Source organism: Hydractinia symbiolongicarpus, chromosome 5, assembly GCF_029227915.1.
Source record: "Hydractinia symbiolongicarpus strain clone_291-10 chromosome 5, HSymV2.1, whole genome shotgun sequence".
Classification (NCBI taxonomy): Eukaryota; Metazoa; Cnidaria; class Hydrozoa; order Anthoathecata; family Hydractiniidae; genus Hydractinia; species Hydractinia symbiolongicarpus.
Window position 1 is genome coordinate 13,638,770 of NC_079879.1, and position 25,972 is coordinate 13,664,741.

At 35.8% G+C, this 25,972-nt stretch overlaps 2 protein-coding genes across 2 annotated transcripts in view; both read right to left on the reverse strand.

Moving 5' to 3' along the window:
• LOC130644910 (exportin-7-like) overlaps positions 1-2,746 on the reverse strand; it is a 28,532-nt gene extending 25,786 nt beyond the window's left edge. The window contains exon 1 of the mRNA XM_057450696.1: positions 2,606-2,746. Coding sequence (XP_057306679.1) covers positions 2,606-2,617 — 12 coding nt within the window. The 5' untranslated portion in view covers positions 2,618-2,746. The remainder of the gene's footprint in view (positions 1-2,605) is intronic.
• A 2,527-nt stretch (positions 2,747-5,273) lies between these two features.
• Positions 5,274-25,972, reverse strand: part of LOC130644912 (uncharacterized) — a 49,389-nt gene continuing 28,690 nt past the window's right edge. Inside the window, exons 47-68 of the mRNA XM_057450698.1 lie at positions 24,055-24,351; positions 23,659-23,949; positions 23,035-23,316; positions 22,653-22,922; positions 22,077-22,373; positions 21,715-21,999; positions 21,303-21,623; positions 20,703-20,993; positions 15,500-15,775; positions 14,844-15,140; positions 14,074-14,364; positions 13,613-13,909; positions 13,234-13,524; positions 9,903-13,028; positions 8,759-9,055; positions 8,453-8,488; positions 8,094-8,369; positions 7,570-7,866; positions 7,205-7,498; positions 6,816-7,109; positions 6,661-6,690; positions 5,274-6,240 (exon numbers count right to left, since the gene is read on the reverse strand). Of these exons, the coding sequence (XP_057306681.1) occupies positions 5,633-6,240; positions 6,661-6,690; positions 6,816-7,109; positions 7,205-7,498; positions 7,570-7,866; positions 8,094-8,369; positions 8,453-8,488; positions 8,759-9,055; positions 9,903-13,028; positions 13,234-13,524; positions 13,613-13,909; positions 14,074-14,364; positions 14,844-15,140; positions 15,500-15,775; positions 20,703-20,993; positions 21,303-21,623; positions 21,715-21,999; positions 22,077-22,373; positions 22,653-22,922; positions 23,035-23,316; positions 23,659-23,949; positions 24,055-24,351 (9,044 nt within the window). The 3' untranslated portion in view covers positions 5,274-5,632. The remainder of the gene's footprint in view (positions 6,241-6,660; positions 6,691-6,815; positions 7,110-7,204; positions 7,499-7,569; positions 7,867-8,093; positions 8,370-8,452; positions 8,489-8,758; positions 9,056-9,902; positions 13,029-13,233; positions 13,525-13,612; positions 13,910-14,073; positions 14,365-14,843; positions 15,141-15,499; positions 15,776-20,702; positions 20,994-21,302; positions 21,624-21,714; positions 22,000-22,076; positions 22,374-22,652; positions 22,923-23,034; positions 23,317-23,658; positions 23,950-24,054; positions 24,352-25,972) is intronic.

Below are 25,972 nucleotides of genomic sequence, written 5' to 3' on the forward strand. Positions count from 1 at the left end.
TCAAGTTATACTTAAAAGATCAAATGTGGCATTTTTTGAATGTTCACATCCTTGCCTATGTTTTTTGAACATGTCCGTAAACCAATGACAAATACCAAGTTATGAACAAATATGTTTATTCAGAGCTTTTGCAAAATTTATTGAATAACCCACTGTTGTTGTACAGAACGTGTTTGTTCAAATGCAAAGCCTTTTTTCTTTTTCCAATAAAAATTATTCATAGATCAAAAGTGAAAGTTAACAATACTTTCCTGTATATACTGACATCAGACAAGGTAAATAGTGTAAAAAGATTCTAAGGTTTCTGTTGGAAAAAGGTAGGTATAACAATATGATTATTATGCCAAGATTGTAGTACTCATCCCTTTTGCAGTACATGATCATTCCCTGATCGAGTGACTGTCCCTCAATTGGGGTAAATCACCCGATCGAGTGAGTGCGCAACCACCCGATCGGGAGAGACTTACCTGAATCAGGTGAGTATTTTTCTTGCTTAAAATTGCTTTTTTAAAGGGCAAGCCGCTGGCCAAAAGTGCAATATAATTTCTGTTTACATAAGTTTTAAACTTATTTTGTGCCGTTTCACCGATTAAAAAAAATTCACCGTGCCGTTCCAATGCTATTGATGATTTCTTGAGTTGGATTGACTACATGGTGCATATTTTCAGTCTAGGTTGCAAATGTTGTGCCTCTGAAGCTCATTTTGGTTGTCTTATAGACATGTGCTTGGAATTACTTTAGTAAGAAGCCAGTATAGCAAGCTATATAAAGAAAAATGTGCATATTTTTTATCATATCTGACACAAAGTATAGTAGAGAAATATTGATATCTTTAATGTAGCTAGTTAGCTGTCTCTAGAGCTTAAGCTGACTAGATGCTAGGCAAAAACTAAGTCTCTCCCAAGCACCTTCGGTTTGTTTATGTATTTAGCTAGCTAAAAATTTACCGCCAGTTATGACTCACTCAATCGAGTGGTCATGAAAAATTGCCACCAGTGCCGACTCACTCGATCGAGTGGTTAACTCAATCGGGGGACACTCACCCGATCGGGGAAAGATCCTGCACTGTTTTGCATCTAAACAAGCATAGTTTTTTTAAGATGCTAACTATACAGTTCGGGAGATGATACTATAAGGGAAACAGTTTCCCATGTTTTATAGGGAAATTCCCATGTCAAATAGGGAAATGGTTTCCCATATAGGAAACTGTTTCCTAAACTAATTTTTTTGATTTTAATTTGGGTTTCCCTTTTGGGAAACTGTTACCCATTCTCAGAACCATTTTACGGAATTGCGGAAAGAGGCTACGATAATTTTTTTCCATCGGTAGAAATTTGTGGGAAAATATTCCCTTTCTATTAGTTAAAAATTTTTAGTGCGCTTCTTAACCAGCTCGTGCGCAGATTCCTTTTTATTTTGGTGGTTTCCCCAATGGGAAACCATTTCCATATTTCTGGCCTGTTTAGGGTAACGATTTCCCATGGGAAACCGTTTTCCAGATGGGTAGTGGTTAGGGTTAGGGTCAACTCCTGAACTGCTATAATCTGGGTTAGCAAAGAGGGTGCCTATAAGCCGCAAACGCCCGCATACATAAGGGCGAGTTCGGGCAACTTTTTGAATTAAATTGATGGTTGTCCGCCCAAACCGCCCGCACTTTCGCGAAAACGCCCGGAACATTCCTGAAATGCAACACCTTGTAACATAAACATGGCGGACGACAGTTGAAAGAACGCGCTTGAAGAGAAAGGAGGTAATAAAGTTTATATATAAGTTATTTATCAAGTAAATTTTATCAAAAACCATAAAAAACAGTTCTTTTAAGAACTTAGCTACCATATAGTTAGTTCATTTTCATTTTTATACTTTTTTAAATAATTCTTCGAGAGTCATTTATGGTGAATCTTTTTTTTTCTGGCATTGTTCGGGACTATGCCGGTTTTTCGGGCAAATACCTGAATTTTTTTAAAAACGCCGAACTCATCCGAAAACGCCCGCACTTTTTACGGCGTATGCGGCTTATTATTAAAAAAACCATGATATTATCAATTAAAGATGTAGCATATTTATATGTTAATAAAAGTGTATTTGCTTGTATATAGCTCAATTTTTCCTAAATAAGCCCATTGAAGGTGCGCATGAAGACACTTTGTGACGATGCGTCTGCCAGAGAGGTCTAGTCATTCCCAACTGTCCACATTCTATATTTTTGTGGTTTTATAACATGATTAAAGAATATAGCTAGCTATACCAAACCAAAACAATAACGTTTCTGCTGGCAATAGCCTGTTAAAATAACAGCCAGCCAAGTGTTCCATAAATTACAGGAAAGAGTTTTTTTGAGCTAGAGATGACTTTACAGGACGTTGTGTGGATGTTAATATTCTCAAATATGTTAAGCAGATTGATCATTACATGAAATATTGGGTCAGACATAAAAAATTATGCACAAATATAAAAGCATTTTAGCTACCTCTCTCCGCTTCATGTGATGATACGAATTACTTTATTATTATCTGCACTGAGAATGGGAGTTTGAGATTTAAAGACGATAAAATACCAAGAAAAAAATATGTATAAAGTAAAGTTCAAAATACCAGAATTTTACCTGATTATTCATTGCCAAATTTGACAATATTCTTTCCAATGTGCGCGCGTTGTTGCTGACATTTTTGTTATGATTTTGAGTTATAATTTGCAGAATGCTATTTACAAGCTCGCAGGGCAATCAGCTAACCCCTGAACTGAAAAACGCCAAAAGTTTTTAATTGACGTCTTGTATTTATGTAATAAAAAAGTCAACCTCGTCCGCGGGCTCTTTTGGCCCCTTGGCCGTTATTACGGATTAGCCAACAATTTTTCGCCGCTAGAGACTCTATCAACAAGGCAAAATGCCCTGGGAACGAGGTTTGAAAAAGTTTCTTCATCAGACTTTTGATCTGACATCGATCATCGGTGTAAAATACTAGTATCCGTCGTTACATACATAGATAGCGGATACATAGCGGACATGGTCTAAATCACCATTCAGACCATATCCGCTTTAGACAGCTTTCACTGAATACTAAAGGAAGTAGGTAAGGTGAAAAGAAAAGAAAGTTTATAGAAATAAAAACAGTATTATAACAACCACCCATAACGGAAAGGTGCTCGAAATCTTGGTTAGTAAATTCTGCTTCTACGGCTCTTGTTTACTTACATTTTTGCTTTTTGTTGACGCGTGGCACAACTCAGTAAAAAGGGTCTACGCTTTTTTTCAATTTTACATTTATTTTTTATTCATTTACAAGGAGCTTTACAAATTTGTGCTGGGGAGGGCAATAGATTGGGCCGTCGTCGTAACACTGAAAATCACGGCTGGTGTTGTGGAAAAGAATAGCAAACAGTGAGCGATGTAAAGGTAAGAAATAGCTCAAACAGAAATTTGAACAATTGGAAAGAACGAAAACTGAAACAACTTCGGTTTCAAAGCAGTTCGTCTTTCTGAAGTCTTTACTGCCACCCTGTAAAAAATAGGCTCTATGGAAGAGACGAGAATGTGACGAAAGAGGATTATGCAAAGCAACAAAACAAGTCACGAATAAGAAAAGATAGGAAAAACAAGACAGCATCCTGGTAAAAGAAGTGATAAATGAAGAGTGAATGTCACTCAAAATGGATTACCCGAATGGATTAAACAATAAGCAACTAAACCTCACTTATTAGAATAACTTGAAAATGGAGGAAATGTTGCTAAAATTGTCCTCTTAAGGCCGTTTTTCAATTCATTGATAATTGTTAGTAAAGCGAACGTTGTAAACAAATTTCATGAAGGAAAGTATCAGTTACGCGTTAAAAAAGTCGAACTTACATAAAATATTTTCTTGTGTTTTTTCGTTTCGGAAAATGTGTTTAATTTTAGTGTTCTTATAATTATAGCATTTTTTGTTAGTGTTACTCCAATCTCTTTCCTAGCGCCCTTTGTCTCTTTTCTCTAACCGGGGGCGAGACGAACATGGAATCGGCGTCCCCGTGTCAGAAAAGATACAATTGGTGTTACTCGTAAAACACCAAGCAAAGGAGGATCAAAAGTTAAACAATTGGTGTTTTTGCAAACTAGTTACATTGGATTATATATCATGCGCGACAAAATACGATGCGAGAGCTACTATGCTTGAGTTCTGTGAGTTAAGAAGAAAGCTAGACATTGCTTACAGTTAGAGCATTTGTAGCATTATGGCGAAAGTCCACTTTGTTCGCAAAGCACGACGTACTAAGCGCTGCGCGATTAAGCGTCGAAGAGGCACAATGTCCACTAGAAATAGAATTGTGCGCACAAAATGGAGGCGATTTAAGCAAATTCATTGGTCAAAATCATGAAATTACGTCATTCTTCACTGCAGCGCTTACAGCGTCAAAATGATTTTGACTTTCAAACAATTAGCGCGTGCAGAAAGATTCTTAAATATTGCGCAATGTTGAGAGCCTTGAACCGACGTGGGTGCTAAAAGATTAAAGTGGACTTTTCCCTTTAGGGATGTTATTCAGATAAGAAGAAAAAAGATTGAGTTGATTAGGCTACTTAGAAAAATAGGAATAATAATTTGTAGAAACATGAGAGAAAATAAGTAGGAGGTTATAAAGGCAAGCTCCACAGATGGAATTGAGTATAGAAATAACACAGTCTAGAGGTGATGGTGTAGTAATGGTGTAGTGCTATGAACTTGTAATCATAAAGTTGCAGGTTCGTGTCCCCACTCCGGCGCACTTTAAATGTAGTGTTGTTGGCCTAATTAGATCCATCTATTGGCTGCCAATTGGCTTGTGTGGTAGACAAGCAAGTTAGAGCAATGTTACACGTGTTTCTAGAAGAGTCAAACGTTATTATCGACTTTCTCAGGATGTTAAAACTTATCGTTATTTACTTACTCAGATCAGATTGAAAAAAGGTCATTAATATACCCTATCCAACCATGCTAGCATTGAAAACATTCGTTAAGCCAAAAATGATGACAACGATGAATCAGATCTTTTATCGTGTCACGTGTGAAATAACAGTGAAATTCCTTTTATGCAGAGCGCTTGATATTCTGCCAAAAAAATTAAAGAAAAAACGGAATATAAAAATATTTTAACAACTTTGGTAAAATTAATTCTTCACGAAAATTGGAGGGAAGATATGACTTTTTACTTCTTAGAAGTAGAAAACATTGTCACGTGATGCTATACCGACGAAAATTTGTCAGGCATGCATGAAAGCAACTAAAATATTACAAAGCAAGAATTACGCCATTGAATGTTTTCAAATAAAAATGTGTATTTCAGACATTAAGTTAGTTAAATTTTAAAATAAATAGTCTACAGTTTAAAAGCCAATTTACCACTTCATTCGCTCATTAATAGAAGTTAAAATAATCAGATGTTGACCTACATTTGATGACAAGGTGTAATGTCAAATTGATTGTTATGCAACAATATACATCTTCTGATTGTTGGGTAAAAGCCACTAAAATTAAAATCATTTTTCGGCAATCCATATTTATACACTAAGTCGCTAATTTAATTGAATCCAGTGGAAAACTGTCCTCAACATGCAATATAGCTAGCTATTACACAGTAAAAATTGTAATTTGTAAATGTCTTTTAAATGTCTCTCCTATTTTGCCTGTTTACAATAGTTATACATCATGCCGTCTAAGAAAGGTCTTGAAATTAAATCAGGAGAATGTTCCACTAAATACACATGCTCTTCGTTTCTGGTGAGGTAATTCAATATAGCGACATCAGTTGAGTGTGTTCCAAACAAGCCTATCGCTGCTATAGTAACGTTCTTTTGTAGTAACGTCTGCGACGTATCGTACGCTTTTTTCAACGATGTAGTACCGTCACCACGGGAGTTCTGCCGGCCGTCTGTGAGAACAATGACTAATTTTTCGGCCCCGTCACGACCACCATGTTGAGCATTGGAAAGCAGTGTATTTGCCAGAGTGAAAGCAAGATCGATTCTTGTTGTGTAACCACGATACGGCAGCTTCTCCACATCTTGTAGGAACGAAGCATAATCTTGATGTCTGTTCAAGGGGATGGTAATCTTTGCTTTCTCACTGAAAGTAATCACCCCGATACGAGCAGTGTTAGGTGATAAGTTGAAGTATTCGCTGAATAACGCGATAAATTGTTTGGCGTATGGGTAAGCTCCTTTCATAGTGCCAGAACTGTCCAGAAGAAATACAATATCTAATTTCTTTTTGCATTGTGGGTGATCTAAAGAAACAAGAACTGTAAAATACACACCTGTTTTATATAAAAACTGAAGGTGAAAAATAAGGTTACCTTTGGCTGTCTACATATTTCGTGTGTTCCTTAGCACAGAGTGATTTAGCGATGCACAAACAAAATAAACAGGTAGATCACATACATGGATAAAACTACTTATTTTTGTATCAAGGAAAAAAATTAAAAAACTGCTTGAAGACATATATAGATCGTTTAAGGCTTTTCTTGAAGTTTAGTACATCCCCTTTAACTATAAAGAAACGTTTAAAAGAGATGATAATAGAATGGGCCATGGAAAAAGTCCATTTGGCGAGGGAGGGAAACCTTTACAGTTATTTGTTCGATGGCGTTATTAGCTCGTTTACATACAAGTCAAGCAAGGAATGACATAGTAACAATGAAACTTACTTCTAGCCAAATTTCCTGGTTTGAAAATACCTAAAAAAAAACGGTTAGAAAATAGTAGAAAAACTATGTATTCATTATATTCCCAAAGGTTTGTGACTTTTCGTGACCAATGTCACAAGTTATCAGAACACAACCAAGAACAGGTTAAAACTTACCATTTAGGGTAACATAGACATGTGAAAAGTATCCATTCAAACGTGGTTGGATAGCAAACGTTTTTTTACCATTGATCGTACCAGGCGCGCCAGTTTTTTCGTCGACTGCTGTAAACATGACAGGCGGAGGTTGAGAGGTGCTTCTGATAATTACAGTTCTCTTTGCAACTCTTCCTGCTGGTATTTTCGTTTCATAGTCTGTACTATTCACTCTCCACTTCGCTATAATTGGATCTTGATCTCTGTTGTAGAGTTGAACAGTCAACTTGTAATCATTCGGTTTTTCAGACACATCTAAATAATGATTAAAATAAAAGTTTTCCTTCCAAAATGTGCTTCAACATCCTGTGCATGTGACCAGGCATTGTTTTCTTCGAACTCTCACTCACCTGGTTTTCCTACCACAATCACATATCTTCCTTTTTCGCGTGTTGGTGTTAACATTATAGAGTCCTTGCCATAAATTTGCACTTTCTCACCCGTTTTTGCCTTGTATGCAGTAACTTCTAAATTCTTCGGTTGAACGGAATTAATAAATGAAGTATCATAATGTCGGCTACCGTGAGAATTTACTGACAAAGATTTCTTCTCGCCACCTTCGTTCCACTTTAAGGTGACGGGTTCATTTCGCAAGTTCTTTACATCGAAACCCAGGAAATATGTTTTTAATCTCAACGATTCGTCTAAACAGGAGACACAAATTCACGTAACCACTTACATACAATATTACAAAAATCATATTTAAGAATCTCACCGTTTGCTTCAACTCGCAGATAGGTTTGTTTATTCCCTGTGGATGGTTGAACCTTGATGTCGTTTTCGTGATTGAGCAATACACTGCGAACAGTACCAGACTCGTATGCACGCACTGTGATAGGATTGGGTGTCTCTTTCGAACGCATGACTGCATGGTAAGATTTAGTTTCCAATGATTTTACTGTCATTATTTTGTCCAAGTTTTTCTCCTTCCACTTCAGGTCAACATCGTGTGACGCCATATTATCAACTTTTAATGCATAGTAAAAATAACGATCCTCCTTCTCGTGTTTCTCTAGGCAAAACAACATAGAAATTACTTTTACAGTGAATTACATAGTCAACCCTAACGGTAAACCGAAGTGTCCGCTATGTACAGTGTTTCGTATGAGCTTTAAGTCAATCCATGTACAGACGTCCGGTATATAACATGTCTGCTATTAACTGTACAATTATTAAATAGTTAATAATTTTAAAATTTATTAAAAAATTATTTTAAACAAAAAGATAATCCTTACAAACCTTCTCTATTTACATGTAGGAAACTTAACTTCTTCTTGATACTGGTCCGCGCAAAGTAGGTAGGTTTGCCGTTCACTTTCACGCCGTCATTCGCTCGTATGGCAACCCAGGGCGGTCGCTCTTTACCTCGTATCAACGATGTGTACTCACGAAATGAATTGGCAGGAACCGTTAATTTCTTTTTTTTGTCGTTCTCTCTCCAATGAAGAGTGACGTCCTTATTTCCTTTATTTGAGACGTGGATGCCGAAAAAATATTGGCGACCATTTATGGACACTAGAAAGATAAAGGTTTTTTAAAACAGTGAGACAAACATTGATTTTTTTTGAAAAAGTAAACAAAAAACAAAATAAACTTACCTGGATGTTGTCTGTTTTTCGGTTTAGGATATGGTACTGCAAAATAAAATATATATCAAAATTAAGTAAAGTCCATGGAAAGATTGATTTTAATGGATCGAATCCGCATGCACGCTATGCTATTATGCATTTTATCGAATTTAATTGGGTACGAATTGTGTTCTAAACATCCGCATTATGATTTCATAGATCGCCAGGTATTTCTGGAATGCGCGAATGAAAAAATAGCCAGCAGAATAAATAAAGCGATCGTTGGAGCAATTCAATAAATAAAGTTAAAAAAAGGAAGAAATTAAAACATTTTACCCGTGTCGCCAACACTGAGTGATAAAGAGTCCCGTTTGTATCGCGGTTGATAGAGTACTGATATTTGATGGTTTATGTTTAACCTTGTGTGGTACGCAGCATCGTATGCTTTAAACTCGATCGACATTGGATAGTTTAATGGTTTCAGCAAGACCAAGTTGAACCACTTATGATAACTCGCTCTCATCTCTAAAGCTTGTGGGTCTTTAATACCTGCTTGTCTGTACTCCACTATGATTGGATTATAATGATGGTTTTGAAGTTCCACATGAACGTAGTAAGGAACGTGAAGCGAATCTGAATATAATAAATATATACTTTTTGAATAAAAAATATGGTTTTATAAAATACCTACTTTTCTTTCAAAATACAGTATAATTACCAACCTTAAACAAAGGTACGATTTTGTATTTATATCTTATGTGATTTTGTCTCCATATTCATAATAACCTATATCTGTTCGTGCACAATAAAAAATGTTGTGCTATGGAAACACGAAATATTATATGCGATATACTTTTATCCACTTCGTTGCTGAACTTTTAGGAAGAATGACCCGGTGGATCTCTATTGGTCTCTTTAATAATAGCCGTATTCTGTGTCTTCAAAATGGTAGCCGAACCGCTACACCGTGCTAAGGGATGTATAAAATATCGATGCCCGACAAACATACAACGGGATGCCCGACAAACAAACGACGGGATGCCCGGCAAACATACGACGGGATGCCCGACAAACATACGACGGGTTAACCTGTGGATGTTTCCATAGGGTGACGACTTGTTGTACATTCATAATACGCGTGATTTGTCCTTTTCTGCACGATTTCAAAGTAGTGCAACAAATATTTACGCATTATTTTACGGGTTAGCAGCTGGTTTATATTATAAAACTCGACTTTCCGTCGGTGAGCCAAAAATACTATCTGCGAGTAGCTAGGGCAAATGTCCGTGGAATTTTCCACGGGCTAGAATAACGTTCATTAAATCCATTTATCATTGCTAGTAAAGCAAAGATCGTTTTAACGTGTGTATATGATGCAAGAGTAAATACCGTACTAAATTGACGACTCTACACAACTTAAAGAAACAAGAACATACAAGACACACAACTTTAAATCTCTTTTTTCATACACATTACGTACCTTTGTCAGTAAGAATGATATTCACTGTTTTCTTCGCTTTCTTCGGACGAAGAAAAACACTCCTTTGCATATTAATATTTATTCTCTTCGATTCGCCATCAATGCGTGCGGTAAACTTCACAAGAAACGTTTTCCGACTGTACTCGAATGGGATGGTTAACGTGTAGCCACTAGCACCAGCCTCGATAAGTTCGTTATTTTCAGACGCGTTGTTCGCTTTCCAAGCAAGTAGAACGCTTTTTTTCACTAAATTCGTGACAGCCAACGCGATAAAACTAATTTTTTTCAAATCTTTTGGTTTGGAAGAGATGATAACACCTGTAACCTTGCGTTTATCGCGCACAGGGTACACGGTAAATGTTTTATTATTATGCATCAATAGCGCCCGTTCACGCCAATATCGTGCAGCAGAAAATCGAACCGGTTCTAACGGTTGTTTCGAGTCGAAATTTTTGATTATAATTCGTTTTGATTGCAAACCTTTTACCAACAAAGACTGCTTTTTTCCTTGTTCATCCCATTTAACAACAACATCGAACATCTCTGAATTTTCTACATTTAACGCATAGAAATATTTTGTTGAGCCTATAACTACGTACACTATTCGATCACGTGGCGGATCAATACTTATCGATTCTGTACGATTTAAAGACAAAGGTCGACCTTCCACATTTGTAACTCTCAATGCCACTGATTTCGATCCTCTCAATGTAAGTACAACTGGTTGGTTAACTATGTTTGATGATATACTTCTTTCTTTTTTACCTGAGCGTGTTTTCCATCTAAGAATACATTTTATCGGTAATGAGTTACTGACGTATATCTTAACTTGATACGACGTCGGAAGTGTTAATACGTCAAGTTTAAAGACATTATCACCATTCTGCTTCAGTAACACATACTCGCTAGCATTAATACTGACAGGTGTATTCTTCACGGCAGCAGTCAGTTTCACGATTTTAGGAGCAGCATGACTTGAAATGTTGAACACAAATCGAACATCTGTCGAGTTTGCCGGCACAAGTTGTGTTTGGTTGCTATGGGATAACATGATTGTGACGTCATCAGAGTTGGGATTAGTAACAGTGACCGTGAAATAGTAAACATTCGCAGACATGTTTCCATTAGATTCGATCATTGTCCATGGTGTGATCTTTACGATCTGTTTTTCATCTCGACTCTTGGACGCCAGCATCGTACCAACGACGTCACCATTTATCGTCATTCTCTTCCCGCTTTCTTCATTGACGGCAATAAATTCGACATTTGACGGTTTCTTAAAACTTCTACGAGGAATCCTGACAATATATTTTGAGCTCTTCGGGATACGAGACATTTTGCTTTCGTCTGTCAAGTTATACCTCAAAATAACATTAACGTTTTCAGGGACTATGACTTCCAGTGTATAATAATACAACTCCAGTGGAAGTTTACGATTATCTACAGATACAACGGTAGCATCTTCTTCATTGAGCGTTGGATATATACGGACTGCGTCAGTGTTATTGATGTACAGAGGTGCGTTACTCTTATCGTTAAATGCATAAACATACATTTTCTGTTTGATTCCCAATTTCAGATTAGTTAAAGGTGTATTGATGAAGTATTGTTTACGGTTTCCTGGCACAACAGCTTCTCTTTTCTCTACTCCATTTCGCAGTACTATACGAACGGATTTGTCTCCTTTGTTATTCACTGACAAACGGTAGAAATAATCATACTTGTATATTTCATCATTCACAACAACAGATGTGGCGTATTTGTTTGTTCTCAATGGCACAAATTTTAATTCGTCTCGCTGGTTCACATACACTGGCTTTTTAGTAACTGCGTCGATAGCTGATACAAAGACCGGTGTGTCGTCACCAAACGAAAATAGCACTTCCCCATTGAAATTACCAGGTAGTGGAAAGGGCTGGTTGGTCTCGTTCATCCAAACTAATTTTACTGCGTCAGTATTATTGTTGCTTATCCAAAGTCGAATGAAATATTTTTTCGAGTTTTCTGGGACTCCGCCGAGTGTTAAAGATGTCGTTATATCATCCATTGTAATATTATAAGCAGTTTGACCATTGATGGGGACTTGTTTGTCGCTCTCCTTCATTTTTGCTGTAAGTAGCAAGCTATTAACTGGTATATCCTTACTAGGAATACGTAATTTAATTGTGGAGAGCGCGGATACTGAATGTTGCATGCCGGCCAGACCCGAAACAACAACATCAGAGGACAGAGTGTTATTGATAAAGATGTTTTTATAGAGGACATCCAGTGTGATTATTTTATTGTAAGGTAGACGTGTTATGAACTGTTTATTTGAGTTTAAAACTATATCACCATCTTGATTTGGCTTCGCTTTCACCACCACTTTTTGGTTCCTATAACCACCATTTGTTGTGATTTCAACGGGATAACGAGTTGCTTGTTTTGGTACAACACTACTGCCTTGAAATGCTTTTGTCTTCCACGAAATATGAATGTCTTTGGTGGTTGGATTTTTTAGGTGTAACAAAAAGGTACGTTGGGTCACATACGACGAAATAAATACAGAAGTAAGTCTTAGTTCTTTTTTTGATACCGGTGTTATTTCCAAAAACGTTTTATCGTTTGTAAACAACTTTTGGTATCCTGGAATAGCATATGAATTAAACTTGATCGCAGGAGGTTGAACAAAGGCTTTTACGTCTCCGATGATAATGTAGTAAAAATAATAAGGAGGGATGTATTTCTGTTCGTTTTTCCCTTTTATAGTCCAATTTAAGGCCACAACTTTGGGCAATAAATTGGCGACAACAACTTTGAAGTAAAACTTTTTCTTTTTTATTGCTCCCCCTATGATAACCTTCTCAACGGAATCTTCTTCATTTATAGGTCTCAATTTCACTGAATATTCATCATTGACGTAAACCTGCTCACCAGTCTCTTTATTATACGCGGTGACAGTTAAGCGAGCAGGAGTTTTATGATACTGTTTAGCTTGTAGCTGGCTCTTCGCTCCTCTAGCAATCAACATCTTGTTAATCGATGTAGGTTTTTTGTCAGTGGACTGTTTATAGAAATTGAAACGCAACTCTATATCATTCGGATTCAGATTGGTGATATAAGTTTTAAAAATGATAGTGCTTTTATCTATAAATAAATATTATAAACGATAAAAAATAAACTCTAAAAAAAAGAGCAACGAAACCAACAACACAAACACTAACAGCAACAGCAACAACAACAACAACAACAACAACAAACACAACAACAAAAAGAACAACGACGACCACAGCCAACGAGGACAACAATAACGACAAATAAAGGAACACAAATGTGCTGTATAGGTACATACCAGGAGAAAGAAAGACAGTTTCCTTGATTGTTGGATCCAACGTTGGGTGATATTTGAAAAGTTTTCTTCTGTTCATAAACACGTTGTTATGATTCGCTACATCCCAAGCTTCGAAAGCTACCAGATTAATTTCGCTACTACTTGCTCTGAATGAATCTTTTATCATGGCGCTATCTTCTGGTTTGATGGTAACACGTCTTGGGACGTCGTCAGCATACCACTCAATGTTTACAGTAAATGGATAGTGGTTTACAAAGAAAACATTAACATGGTAGAAATTGAAATCAGAATCTATGATCAAAAAATGTAAAAAAAAACAGTTAACAGAGAATGATACCGACACGTGAATAAATTGCAGAACATGATTTTAAAAACTAACCTTCTCCGTCCACGTACACGCGAGTATATTTCTCTTTGAGACTGGGTTTAACTTGCAAAGCATCTTTAGAATTCAATTTTACTGGAATTTGGTCAACGAATGTATGTCCTTTAAATGTCAATGCATTTGGTGACACACCTGAAGGTATGTAGAGGTGAAAGATTTTCTTTTGTTTAGGTTTGATATGTGTCAGATAACCGCTCTCATTCCACTGCCAAAAGAAATCCACGTCTTTCTCTAGATTGTTCACCATATCCAAAATAACATGATACTGCTGAAAAACTGCACCTGTTGGGTCTAAAATAAATATGTAAGATAGCGGCCTCATTGCAAAACATTGCAATAAGGCCACTATCCAGTCCAATCATTGCAATAAGACCGCTATCCAGTCCAAACATCACATTAACACCGCCATCCAGTCCATACATCAAATATTTGTCAGAAATATATTAAAAACTAACCTTTGTCATTTATCATGATAAACACCCGCTTATTAGTGAGACTTGGAAGCAGTGTAAACTGCTCTCGACCATTCAAATTGAGAGGACTGTTATCTGATGACACTCTGGCTGAAAAAATTACTATCTCGGGCTTTTGTGCAGTTGTAACACGACCCGTTAGCAGGGTGCGGTCGCCAGAGGGTACTTCTGAGTTTCGGATGTTACCATCTTCGTTCCAATCAACAGTCACATCTTCAAAATGGAGGTTGCTAGTGTCAACTTCATAGAAATAAGTAGTAACTCCTTTTTCTTCTACAAAAAAAAAGAGCTCTAGAGAAGATTTCTTATGCAGAGGTATCTCATTAATAAGGTTTATGGAGAACAAATAAGTTTTTCAAAAAAATATTGTTATTTCCAAATTGTTTATTTTAAAGAGTGTTATTCTATTATTATTATAACCTCTAGGAGGATAGAAATAGATCATTCTCATCTTCCTAGTTATAGCACTATATAATAACACACCATAAAAAGAATACGCGATACACAATCGCTAAGTACGTCCTGAAAGGTAATCTGGAAGAAAATTAAATATAAACAAAAAATTGACAAAAGACGAACGAAAAAAGCTTTAATAATAAAATAAACAACACGAAGAAGTGTTTTCCTGAGTCAGCTATAAATCTACTTTTCTTTAGTTATTAAGGCATTCCATGAGAAGTTCAAATAAAAATAATTGTTATCAAGGTGTGCTTCGAGCCCTGCTATTAACCCCCAAAATATATCCCTCTTACTATATTCTTTTATTTCAGCTTTGATTTCATTTTCAGCATCGTCTGGAGTGAGCTTTAATACACGCTGGTTGTTTATGGCTAGCGTTTTGTTATCAGATTTCCTAGTTGCTTCAAGATGAATGGTTGCTGCTTCATCAGAAAACATCAGATAAAGCCTTCTCTTCTCTCCAGCATCAATCACTATACGTGAAAGGTCGTCTTCGCTCTCTCCATTCACCATCCTACGTAACACAACTGCTTCTTTGTCGGAGTTCTTGAAATCAATGGCTGCGATTAGACTTTTGTGATGGTTTGCTCCTAAAGCATAGTGCAAAAATAAGTTAATATAAAATAAGAAGAATGATAAGTGGTACAATTTGATTTTAAATGTACAAAAACAGTAATAACATGGCCTCCTTAAAGGATTTTTAAAAACAAAAGTTGCGATAGCATTTGTTACGTCACTCATTTACGCAAACAGAAGGGTTTTTCTCCTTAACTTACAAAATAATTATATCTTACGCAGGCGTAGTGACAGTCGAACGCCCTTGCGTACAAAAATTGCTTATTAGAAGCTGGAGAAAAGGGTGTAAAAGTATATTATACTTCACGCAAAGCCGATGTTACAAAGAAAGAAGCATGGATATATCACTAGCGTTTTAAAAATAGTATCATACTTCTTGCAATTATTTCAATGGATGGATCGTAGTCTTCTGAATATTTCAATGGATATGTCACCTTGTCGTTAAGTAAAACTTCCTTGTTACTAGGCATGGTGGCTGAAAGTTTGAGCGGTGAAGGAGGATCTTTTGAGAGCTTTGTGAAAAACATAAAACTCTTTCTTGCGTTTGATAATATGACGTCACTATTTTTGGAAGAATTTGAATTCCATAGAGTGTTGATACTTTCAGAAAGTGAGTTGAAAAGATCGAACGACGCACCGGCGTATTTACCTAAAATCATAATTCCAAGGGTATAATAAATTGAAATTCGAAGGTGGAGAGCGGTATCGAACGAAAAAATCGTTCTACAGTTGTTGCAGCCATTATGGATTTTACACAACCTAAGTGAGTTAAACAAAATGTAGTAAAAAATAATTTTTTTATTTTTACACGCTTTTTTTTAAGATCCTTATTAAATTTAAATAGTAGGTAACCCGCGGATAAATCCACGGCTTCACCCGTCCTTTATTAACCGCATTTTATGTGTCTCGCTACTGTGGTTACCATTTTGCGTGACAGACAGACGCACACAGGTATTATAATATAGAAGTCGTTAACCCGTGGAAAAATCCACGGGGTCGCCCGTCGCGTTCGCTCATCCTTTAAATTTACCCGTCGCAACAAAGTGGATAAAATATATCGGATTTGATACTCGTGGGCATTTTAAAAATTTCGTGTTTCCGTTACAGGACGCCGCTTTCGCGGACACACAGACAAACGACGGCTATTATTAAAGAGACCCAACGTTGAACACTCTAGGGAGCGCTTAATAAGAGCCATAAACTGTGCCACAGTACAGGTATACAGTATGTCGTAAATCAAGTAAAACGCATACACCATTATAGTGTTGCGGCTGTTACATATTTTTCAAAAAATTAATTCCCTGCAACGATAGCGGAAATAAATATTAAGCTTACAAACCGTTGTTACCCTGTCATAGCAAAAACAATCGGTCAATATTATTTTATTTTGCGGAATAAGTTCTTGTGAAATTAATTGTGACACTGGGCTGAGCGCTTAGTACAGTTAAACCTTGTTGCACAGCGCATAGGGATAATGCGCTTTTAAAAAAAACTTTCTCGAAGACTCTGTTTAAATAAAAACACAAGAAACTGTCCATTGCTACAGTGCTGAGGGGTTAGGCGTAATACCCTTTTTCAGAAAAAATTTATTGCAACTTTGGTTTAAATAATTAAAAACAAAGGAAACAGCCTGTTGTTACTCGTCCAGCTAAAAACAATCGCTCAGCCATTTTATGTTCAGACAAGAAGCCCTGCGGCGTAAAGATTTCTGCCATTAGCAATAATCTGAAAAAGTACTGAACTTTGAAGAGGACTGAGTATTATGGGGGAACAAAATCATTGTATATTCTAAAATTTTAAAATTCAATTTTTGATTATTATTGTAACTGTAAATCATAGCTAACTTAACTTACATAAAATTCATTTCTCTATAGGAACAATTTTAAAAGAAAAATAATAATCCTGAAAATTGATGAACAATAAAAACAAAATAAGAACAACGGCAAGGCTGAAAATTAATTTATTTTTTCTTTTTCTCTGAAAAACAGCTAGGAAAATATCTTTAAAGGTGACAACATTTTTTTTTTTTTACATAATCAGTTAGGAAAGTTTATTTTCAGACTACATATTCTTATTTTTTTCTTTTATGACACATTGTCACGATTTTATAGCTATAAATGTTTCACCAAAAATATTCAGCCTCAACAATTCCTCTAAATTAAAATCCATGAATAATTAGCTTTAGTCTACGTGATTGCAAAATTGTACAGAGGGAAATTACGTTAATAACATCAAAGATGGCGCATTATAAGGCGATCTTCATTATGCTACACTGCACGAGCTTTAACTTTCGATTATAAACTTTAAAATAAAGTAATGTTCATTGGATAATAAAACAATTTGTTGCACTGTCAGGATTCATATTGGCTTAAAACTCAATTTAGCCTCGTTCTCAGAAAAAAATCTGTCAAAACGAGGATTTAAGCTTTAGCCTGGATAAGTTTGAGGCGTCCAGGCTCTGGGCTGTCTCTATCTATTTATCTCTCTATCTCTCTCTCTATCTTCCCAGGCGATATTAAAGATTCCGCCTTCGCCGGCGGAAATCAAAAAGGTTTTCAGGAAATAATAAAAGATGCAGCTACCTAGCTAGGTAACTGCATTATTTTAGCAAAATAATTGTTGCTCAAGAATATTGTTGCAGTCAACCCAGCCGACATAGAGAGCTCTAAAAGACGTCTTTTAGACATCTTCCGGATTTCTAAAAGACGTCATTTTTGGCGCTGATTTGTCTGTCTATAATGCATCTTTTTAGGCGTCTAAAAGAGGTCTTTTTAAAGATGCATTTCAAAAGATCTCTTTTAGACATCTTTTTAAAGACGTCTTTTAGACCTTTTACAGATGTAGCAGCGACTAAAATGTATTTTTAATGCAACTTTTAAAATTAATCTTTAGAAAGACATCTTTTATTTATCTATAAGACGTCTTCCTTGGTGTTTATTGTTTTTTTATTTAACTTTAGAAAAAATAGGCATTTTATAAATAAATTAGTCGTTAGCCCATGGAAAAATCCATGGGTTCGCTCGTCGCAGCTAAGCTACCATTTTGCGTGACAGACAGACGGACGGACAGACGCATACGGGCATTATAATATAGATTTAAGACGTTTTTGTACGTTGACGTTGAAACAGACATTTTTAATAAATTGCAGAAATAACGATACCAAAGACGACAAATATTTTGCGATTAAAATATTTTGAACTTTTTATATCAAATTCGTATTGACACTTTAAAAAATAAATATATTTTAGAATTACAGTAAACACTATGCAATTAAATCATTCATATTCATTTTTACAAATTCTAATTATTAAAATATTCTGTATTACGAATTCTACCTATGAACTTATTCATGTGTAGAGATGTACACTAACTTCTACGTCAGTTTTTAAATAAAGCATGCTCTTTAAGCATAAATTGGAACTCTAATCGAAAAAATCTTAAGCATATTAAACTTAGGCCACAGAAAAGAATCACTTTAAAACTTCTGTGAAAATTGCTAGTAGTTGAAATTCGTTGTAACGCTTGCAAGGTCAAAATAAACGAAATAAATATTTCAAATAATAAAGAAGTCAGTTCAGAAGAAACAAAAGAGAAAAATATTAAATGTATAAATGCCATTCATGAATGAGTAAAGTCGAAAGGGCTTTTCCTTTGTTTATACATTTAATGTACCCCTTATGTCTCTGATCCTCTAACTGGGAGAGTTTGGCAGCTTGGTCCCAATTACGTGTCGCATTTCTTGCTCATTCGCATCTTTAAAATGCTCGTTGACAGATTATAGAGGGAAAATAATAGCTTTATTTCCAGATAAATTTTCATAGAAACGTAGTCAGAAAACACACCATACATAAAGGGTAACAACGTAATAGATCAGCTAATACACTTACCTGCTATAATTTTATAAATTAATTTGCCGAGAATCACAAACAAAAGTACTTACTTTTTAAACAACAGGTGTCCTGCAAATGCTTTATTTAAAGGCTCGCCAAAATACATTAGTATTTAAAAATAATTAAAAGTGACGGTTACCACTTTTAATTTCGTGGAAAATTGATTTCCGAAAAAAATAAACATGCTAACTAAGTTTGCGAACACCCCCGTCTTTTTAAATTAAATTTTTCATTTAAAAAACGAACGTCTTTTGAAAGACGCATTTTAGACCACTTTTAAAAAAAGGAGAAGACGTCTTTTAAAAGACACGTTTTAGATGCATTATAGCAAGAACAGAAAGACGTCTTTTAAAAGACATGTTTTAGATAACATTAAGACGTCTTAAAAAAACGTCTTATGCCGGCTGGGAAACTGCATTTTGATACTCTCATTTTTTAGTGAAAGATATGAGCTATAGCTAAATGGCCACAACCTCATCACGGGGGTAATTATTATTAAAACTAGTCGATAAAGCCCGTGGAAAAATCCACTAAGGCGCAGAAGAACAATGCAAATATAGGTTGCTTTAGATTTTTTGCTGATGTCAGCAGTGCATATACAAAAGAAAATTGGTTAAATTTAGTCATTTGTTGTCTGTAATGTGTAGAGGTTGAAACGCTGATAGATGTGCATATTTTACATGGCTAGCCTCACAAATATCGAGGGATATACCCTGTCTATTATTTCCAGGAGGGGCCATGGCGTAGATGGAGAGTCCTAGAGTATTTAATGCTCATTTTGAGCTACGCAGACCCAATTAGAGCCCGCGCTCTACTAGACAACTCCCGGCAACATCCAACGGCCCACACAGTGTGCCATCTTCCCAATTTCCCTCACATGGCTTGGGTTAACCCGGGGCTATGGTAACATTCACTCGCCCATGTTGAATCGCCGTCAAGAGGAATCGAACCCCGGTCTCCCGCACAGAGTACGAGAGCTATAACCACTAATCTACGGCGCTGATCAAAATAATGTATAGTATCATATGTTTTTGACAAAGGCCTAAGGAGATATAAGGGTTTAAAAATTTTGCTGATGTCAGCAAAGTCCTTACCAAAAGTTTCAAAAAAAATTCTTCACAAATTCGTACACCTGTTGCATTTATCATATAGATCTTGAAATGCTGATCAAGAAAATGTATAGGAACATGAACTTTTGACAAACGGTTGCAGATATATTGGGGTTTGTAGGTTTTCTGATGACGTCATCAACCTGTCCATTTAAAAACAGATTTGGGGATCCAGGTTTGGGAAACTTACCCAAATTGGTCCCAGGTGGTTCCTAGTTACCCACGCGGTGAAAAATCATTGATGTCACCTCGTTTCCAAGTTATTTTAATACGCCTCAAAGGCGTATCAAAGTTATTAAATTAATCAAGGAAATAAATTAATTTCTTGAATTTATCTTAATCAATTATAAAGTTTTTGACTAAACAACCCCCTAGTTTCTGAAAATCACGGAAAGATCAAAGGAATATCGGTAACCTTTTTGAACAGACAGACAGACGGAATACGGCTATTACTAAAGTTGTATATGGGTATTTATGCTTGTTAAATCGACTCGAATACATCGAGGTTTTACCTTTCGTTTAATGTTAAGGTGGGCAATTGGTATGTATATACATATTTCTATACACCAGAACTAACCTGTTTTATCAAGATTTAGCAAAACAAACATGTCTTCGTTACGAAGAGGTAGAATCAATTTTTTTTCGCTATTCACTTTCAGTTGTTGTTCGTCGTGAAAATTACTTGCGTGGAATATCAGATGATCTTTACGGCTTTGTACTGGAATCTGGATAGTGAAGATCTTGTTGGAGTCACCTTTCAATAAAAACATCCCTTTGATGCGTCCACGTTCATAAAAAAGTTTTGCTTGTGATTTTTCATGGTTATTCACTTCGAATGTTATAGTCGATACAAACAGAGCTTCCTCGTCTGAAACAATAATGATACTGCCTTATAAGAAGAACTACCTGTAAACTCGAATAACGTGTAATTCACACATTGTTATTTGACCCATCGTGTTATTAAAACTATTACATCGGATAACTTTTAACATAAAGTAACCCAAACTTGCATCCTAAAATCTCAAATTTTCGAGTTATCCGGTACTCCGGATTAGTCAAACTTTAGTTAACTTGAACAGATTTCTATTCTGCTTGGAGGTTTCAGTTAAGCGACGCTTACTGGTTATAAACAAGCGGTATACAGCTACTAAAAAAATGTCTTTTATAATCCACTTACCGTTGTTTTCCAGGACCACTTTATCTTCTATTTCATATCGATTATTAGATATTTCTTTTACATTAAAACTTGTACCCATTTTGCCTGCTGGTAACAATAGCTTTCCTGTAAATTCGTTATAAAACTTGAACAGCAGAAGAGTCGTCAAAACCTCTTTGTCGGCTATCAAAGTTTTGTATGTCGTTGATTGCGAGCTTAAGATTCTTATTTCTTTCTGTTGGCCAAGTTCGGTCCACTTTGCTAAAACTGGCTTGTCCCTGTTGTTGACAAATGTGATGTTGATTTTGAGAAGTTTTAAATAAGGAACTGTGGTCTCACTCCCTAAAAATCAATACAAGAGTTTATATAGCATGTTTCACTTGAAAGATTAAAAACTATAAAGACAAAAGATGGCAAAAAAATTTAGTTTTACTTTTGTATCCAACATAAATATAAGTCTGCGTTTCATCTTGTCTTGGTATTACTTTTACACCAAAATTCACGCCGTTAATATATTCCGTTTTTCCATTACTGACTGCAGTGAGTACGATTGGGCGGGGAGTGTCAGTGGAACGTAATTTAATTTGCTTTTTCAGTTCACTCTTGGGTTCAACCTTCCACGACGCATCAAACGAATCGTTTAAAGCTTTAACGTTAGTGACGTACGTCAAAGTGTTGACAATTACCAAGTTGACAAAACATAAACGTTCTGACGATGCTATAAATATATAAATCAAATAGTATTACGCGCCACATTAGCCTAAATTGCCTGAAGAAGAGAGACATTCATCTTACCATCAGCCATTATGATAGTCGCTTCATTCGGTGAATCACTTGGACGCACTTCCACTTCAGATTTTCCATTCACTTTCAGTTGTCGTGTAGACTCCGCACCAAAAAATTTTAACTTTATTTCTGATGGTTGCATTTTCAATAAAAAAATATTGCGGTAGACATTTCTTTCACCAGCACCGATCGTAATTGCCTTTTCCTGTCCGAATTCATTCCACGTTACGCGCACATCTTCCGGTTGCAAGTTTTGGAACGCAACGTAAAAATAATACAGCCTTAACGATGCTTCTAACTGACTCTCTAAAAGAAACACGACGAAAAGATATAAGAGGGATAACTTAAAAATGCACTGTAAAACATACAATGCCAACGCCAATACGGACATATAAGTGTCTCAATACGTGCAGAAAAGCACTAATATTGAGGTTTTGCATAACAATTTGCTGCAATTCAAATCAGTCTGGGAATTAAAAACCATTAGTTATGAACCTTCGCTTTTAGCATGAATGCTACACATAGTTAAAGTGTGTTCAAAAAAATATTCAACTAGACTAATAACAATCAAAAGAATGATCCAACCTGATGCTCCAATGTACAAAGTGATAACGGAATCTGTATATCTCTCCAGCTGAAGAACAAACAAGTCGGTGTTATTTAAAGTTGTTTTTTCACCGCTCGACTTCTTTACTGCTCTTAGCTCAACAACTTTATTTGGCTGCACCCCTATTGAAATGTTTTTCATAATTTTTGCATCAACTGAAACTTCTGAAATTTCAGAATTACTCAAAAATACTTGCGTATGGGTGTTCAGTAGATTGAGCAGGCGTAAACGTTTTTTATTCAGATTTTCTAAAAACAAAAACATGTGTACGGCATTGGTAAAATAGCAAGCTAAATTTTGAAATGAGAACGCGCATAATATGCACGTAAATGCAGCAGTTACCCCACGAATTAAACCTACTTTCTGCTGAGGTTATCATAACATTGACGACGTTTTGGTTTACAGTCCGTCGCACGACGACTTCTTTCTGGCTGTTCAACAACAACTTCTCTCCATCAATTGTAAAAGCTTGAAACGTGATGGGTGTTGGCTGTTTCTGCAGCAGAAAGGAAGACTTAAAAAGCTTGACTTCTGTTGGTTTGATGTTCATTGTATAATTTCCCCACTTCAGGAGAGTCTCCCCATCGTAGAGGCTCTTTACTTTCAGTATGACGTAATAAGTACGATATAATAGCACATTACCTAATGTCAAAAAAAAAAATAGCATCAAAAAATATTTTCCATTACAGTACTAACACTACATTACATATGTAAACCTGTTTAACTGACTTGAGTTAAGTTAAAATTATACAGAACCTTGCTACTGTTCTTTTCAAAAAGTTCATAAATATACTAGCTTCGACAAATATGTACCGCTTTGCAGCCGACTTTTAAAAGAACTAGAACGATTTTTAAGTGATAAACGCTATTTTAGGCTTAAAGATTATTTCCACTAAGCGTCGTAAGGTTTATGCCACGCTGATCGTAAGCTCACGACGATAAGTGAGAATCGGTCTTTAATGTGGCTGTAGCAACAGTTCCCACCTTTCTCATCCACCTGCAACACCGCAGGCTGACTGCTTGTAGTGTAATTTAATCTGAAAGAATTGTTACGCGTCATGTCAGTGTTGTCCTTTTGATCAGCAATTTTAATCAAAACTGAATCTGGATGTTTATCGCCAGAGGTGACAATCACCTTCTTTCTTTCTTCATCTGTTGGAACAACAATACTATTTAGTCTTTTCTCGCTTGGCCAAATGAATGATACTGGATTCTTCCATTTGTTTTTAACTGTCACATCAAGATAAAATGTTTGTGGTAATTCATTCGCATCTCCTAGTAAAGAAATACAAGCTTCTAATGTAAACTTCACCCTTTTAACCCTACATTTCTCCTTTCTCCTGACTGATAAAAAATAAAAAAAATCAAGTAACTTTTCACCTTCGGTGCCAACAAATACTGGGATCTCTACTTTTCTCAAAGTAGGAATGACGAGCAATTCCTTTTTGCCATTCACATACATGGTTTTGCCATTAGATTCTACTGATATGATATGCACCAAAGGAAAGTTTAAAGCAGGCTTGATGTAAGTGATTAGGTTATTTTGGGATCCTTGCGGGATTTCTTGCTTCAAGACTGTTTCCTCCAACGCATTTTTCACTGTAAGAACAGCTGTATTTAATGCAAAGTTTATCATTTTCAGGTGAAGGTAATATGGCACCAGAACATCAATGCGATCTAAAGTTGGAAAGAAAATTGTATCAACTTTTTAACTTCAAAATTAAACTTCCTTAAAAGACTAGTCAATACAATTTCTAATTTTAAAACCTAATTATACGACAGACAGAAGAAATTAAAATTTTTCAATGAAGGAAGATAAAAAAAAAAACATAATTCGCGACGTTTCGGATGTTCACACACCCATTTTCAAGCAATCAAAAACGTACAATGTTCTCCTAAATATATACAAGTTTAACAGCAACCATAGTTACAGATAAATACTAATTGTATAAATCGATGGAGCAGATCTAATGTTGTTATTCAACTGGGGACTATCCCGCATTATGAACAAACTCTCTTTAATTTCTAGCAAATACCGGTTGTTACCCCTAGAGAGTATACTAAAATCGTCAAGAGATGATGTGGTGTGATAAGCTTTAAGATGATCTTTATTTGCCGTGCAATTAGATGAGGTTGATTTCTTACCTGTTAAGGGAGACACTCCGAGGTGCTCGCTTGCCCGAACCTTAAGATGACGCGACGTCTCACCTATATAAGTGGTGTTGCAGCCACTGCACTAATATGTGTAAATGACGCCTGACTTTAATTCTTCGGGCAACAGGTCTTTAAATCTAAAGAAGTTAGATAAGCGAGTGAGAGTTCTGAAAACAACAGAAAGTTTACAACAATGCAAAGTAGATTTAAAAAGTTTTTCTAACTTCGTTCTCGTTTGTAAAGATGTTTACCTAAAAAAGGGAGAACAATCAAAATGTTTTTCTTCTCAGCTGTGTGGGTGACTTCTTTGGTTTTGCGAGATATTGAAAAAAAATGTTTTATGACCTTGTCAATAAATAGTTCTGGGTAACCATTTCGAATAAAGATATCTTTGATTCTAATAACCTCATGATGGAAAATTGACCAACTTGAACAAAATTTCAAAATTACTTGAATAAATGCTATCCTAACATCTCTTTTACATCAGAGACGGAAAAGAGCAATAAATTATCTTTCCTTGACATATCCATTACTCGCGATGTGGACCGAAAGTTTATTACATCCATATATAGAAAGCCTACCTTTAGCGGAGTGTACACGCACGTCGATAGTTTTATTCCTGAAAGCTATAAATTCGGCTTAATTTATACTTTGCTTCATCGTTGTTTTAAAATTTGTTCAAGTTGGTCAATTTTCCATCATGAGGTTATTAGAATCAAAGATATCTTTATTCGAAATGGTTATCCAGAACTATTTATTGACAAGGTCATAAAACACTTTTTTTCAATATCTCGCAAAACCAAAGAAGTCACCCACACAGCTGAGAAGAAAAACATTTTGATTGTTCTCCCTTTTTTAGGTAAACATCTTTACAAACGAGAACGAAGTTAGAAAAACTTTTTAAATCTACTTTGCATTGTTGTAAACTTTCTGTTGTTTTCAGAACTCACACTCGCTTATCTAACTTCTTCAGATTTAAAGACCTGTTGCCCAAAGAATTAAAGTCAGGCGTCATTTACAAATATAAGTGCAGTGGCTGCAACGCCACTTATATAGGTGAGACGTCGCGTCATCTTAAGGTTCGGGCAAGCGAGCACCTCGCAGTGTCTCCCTTAACAGGTAAGAAATCAACCTCATCTAATTG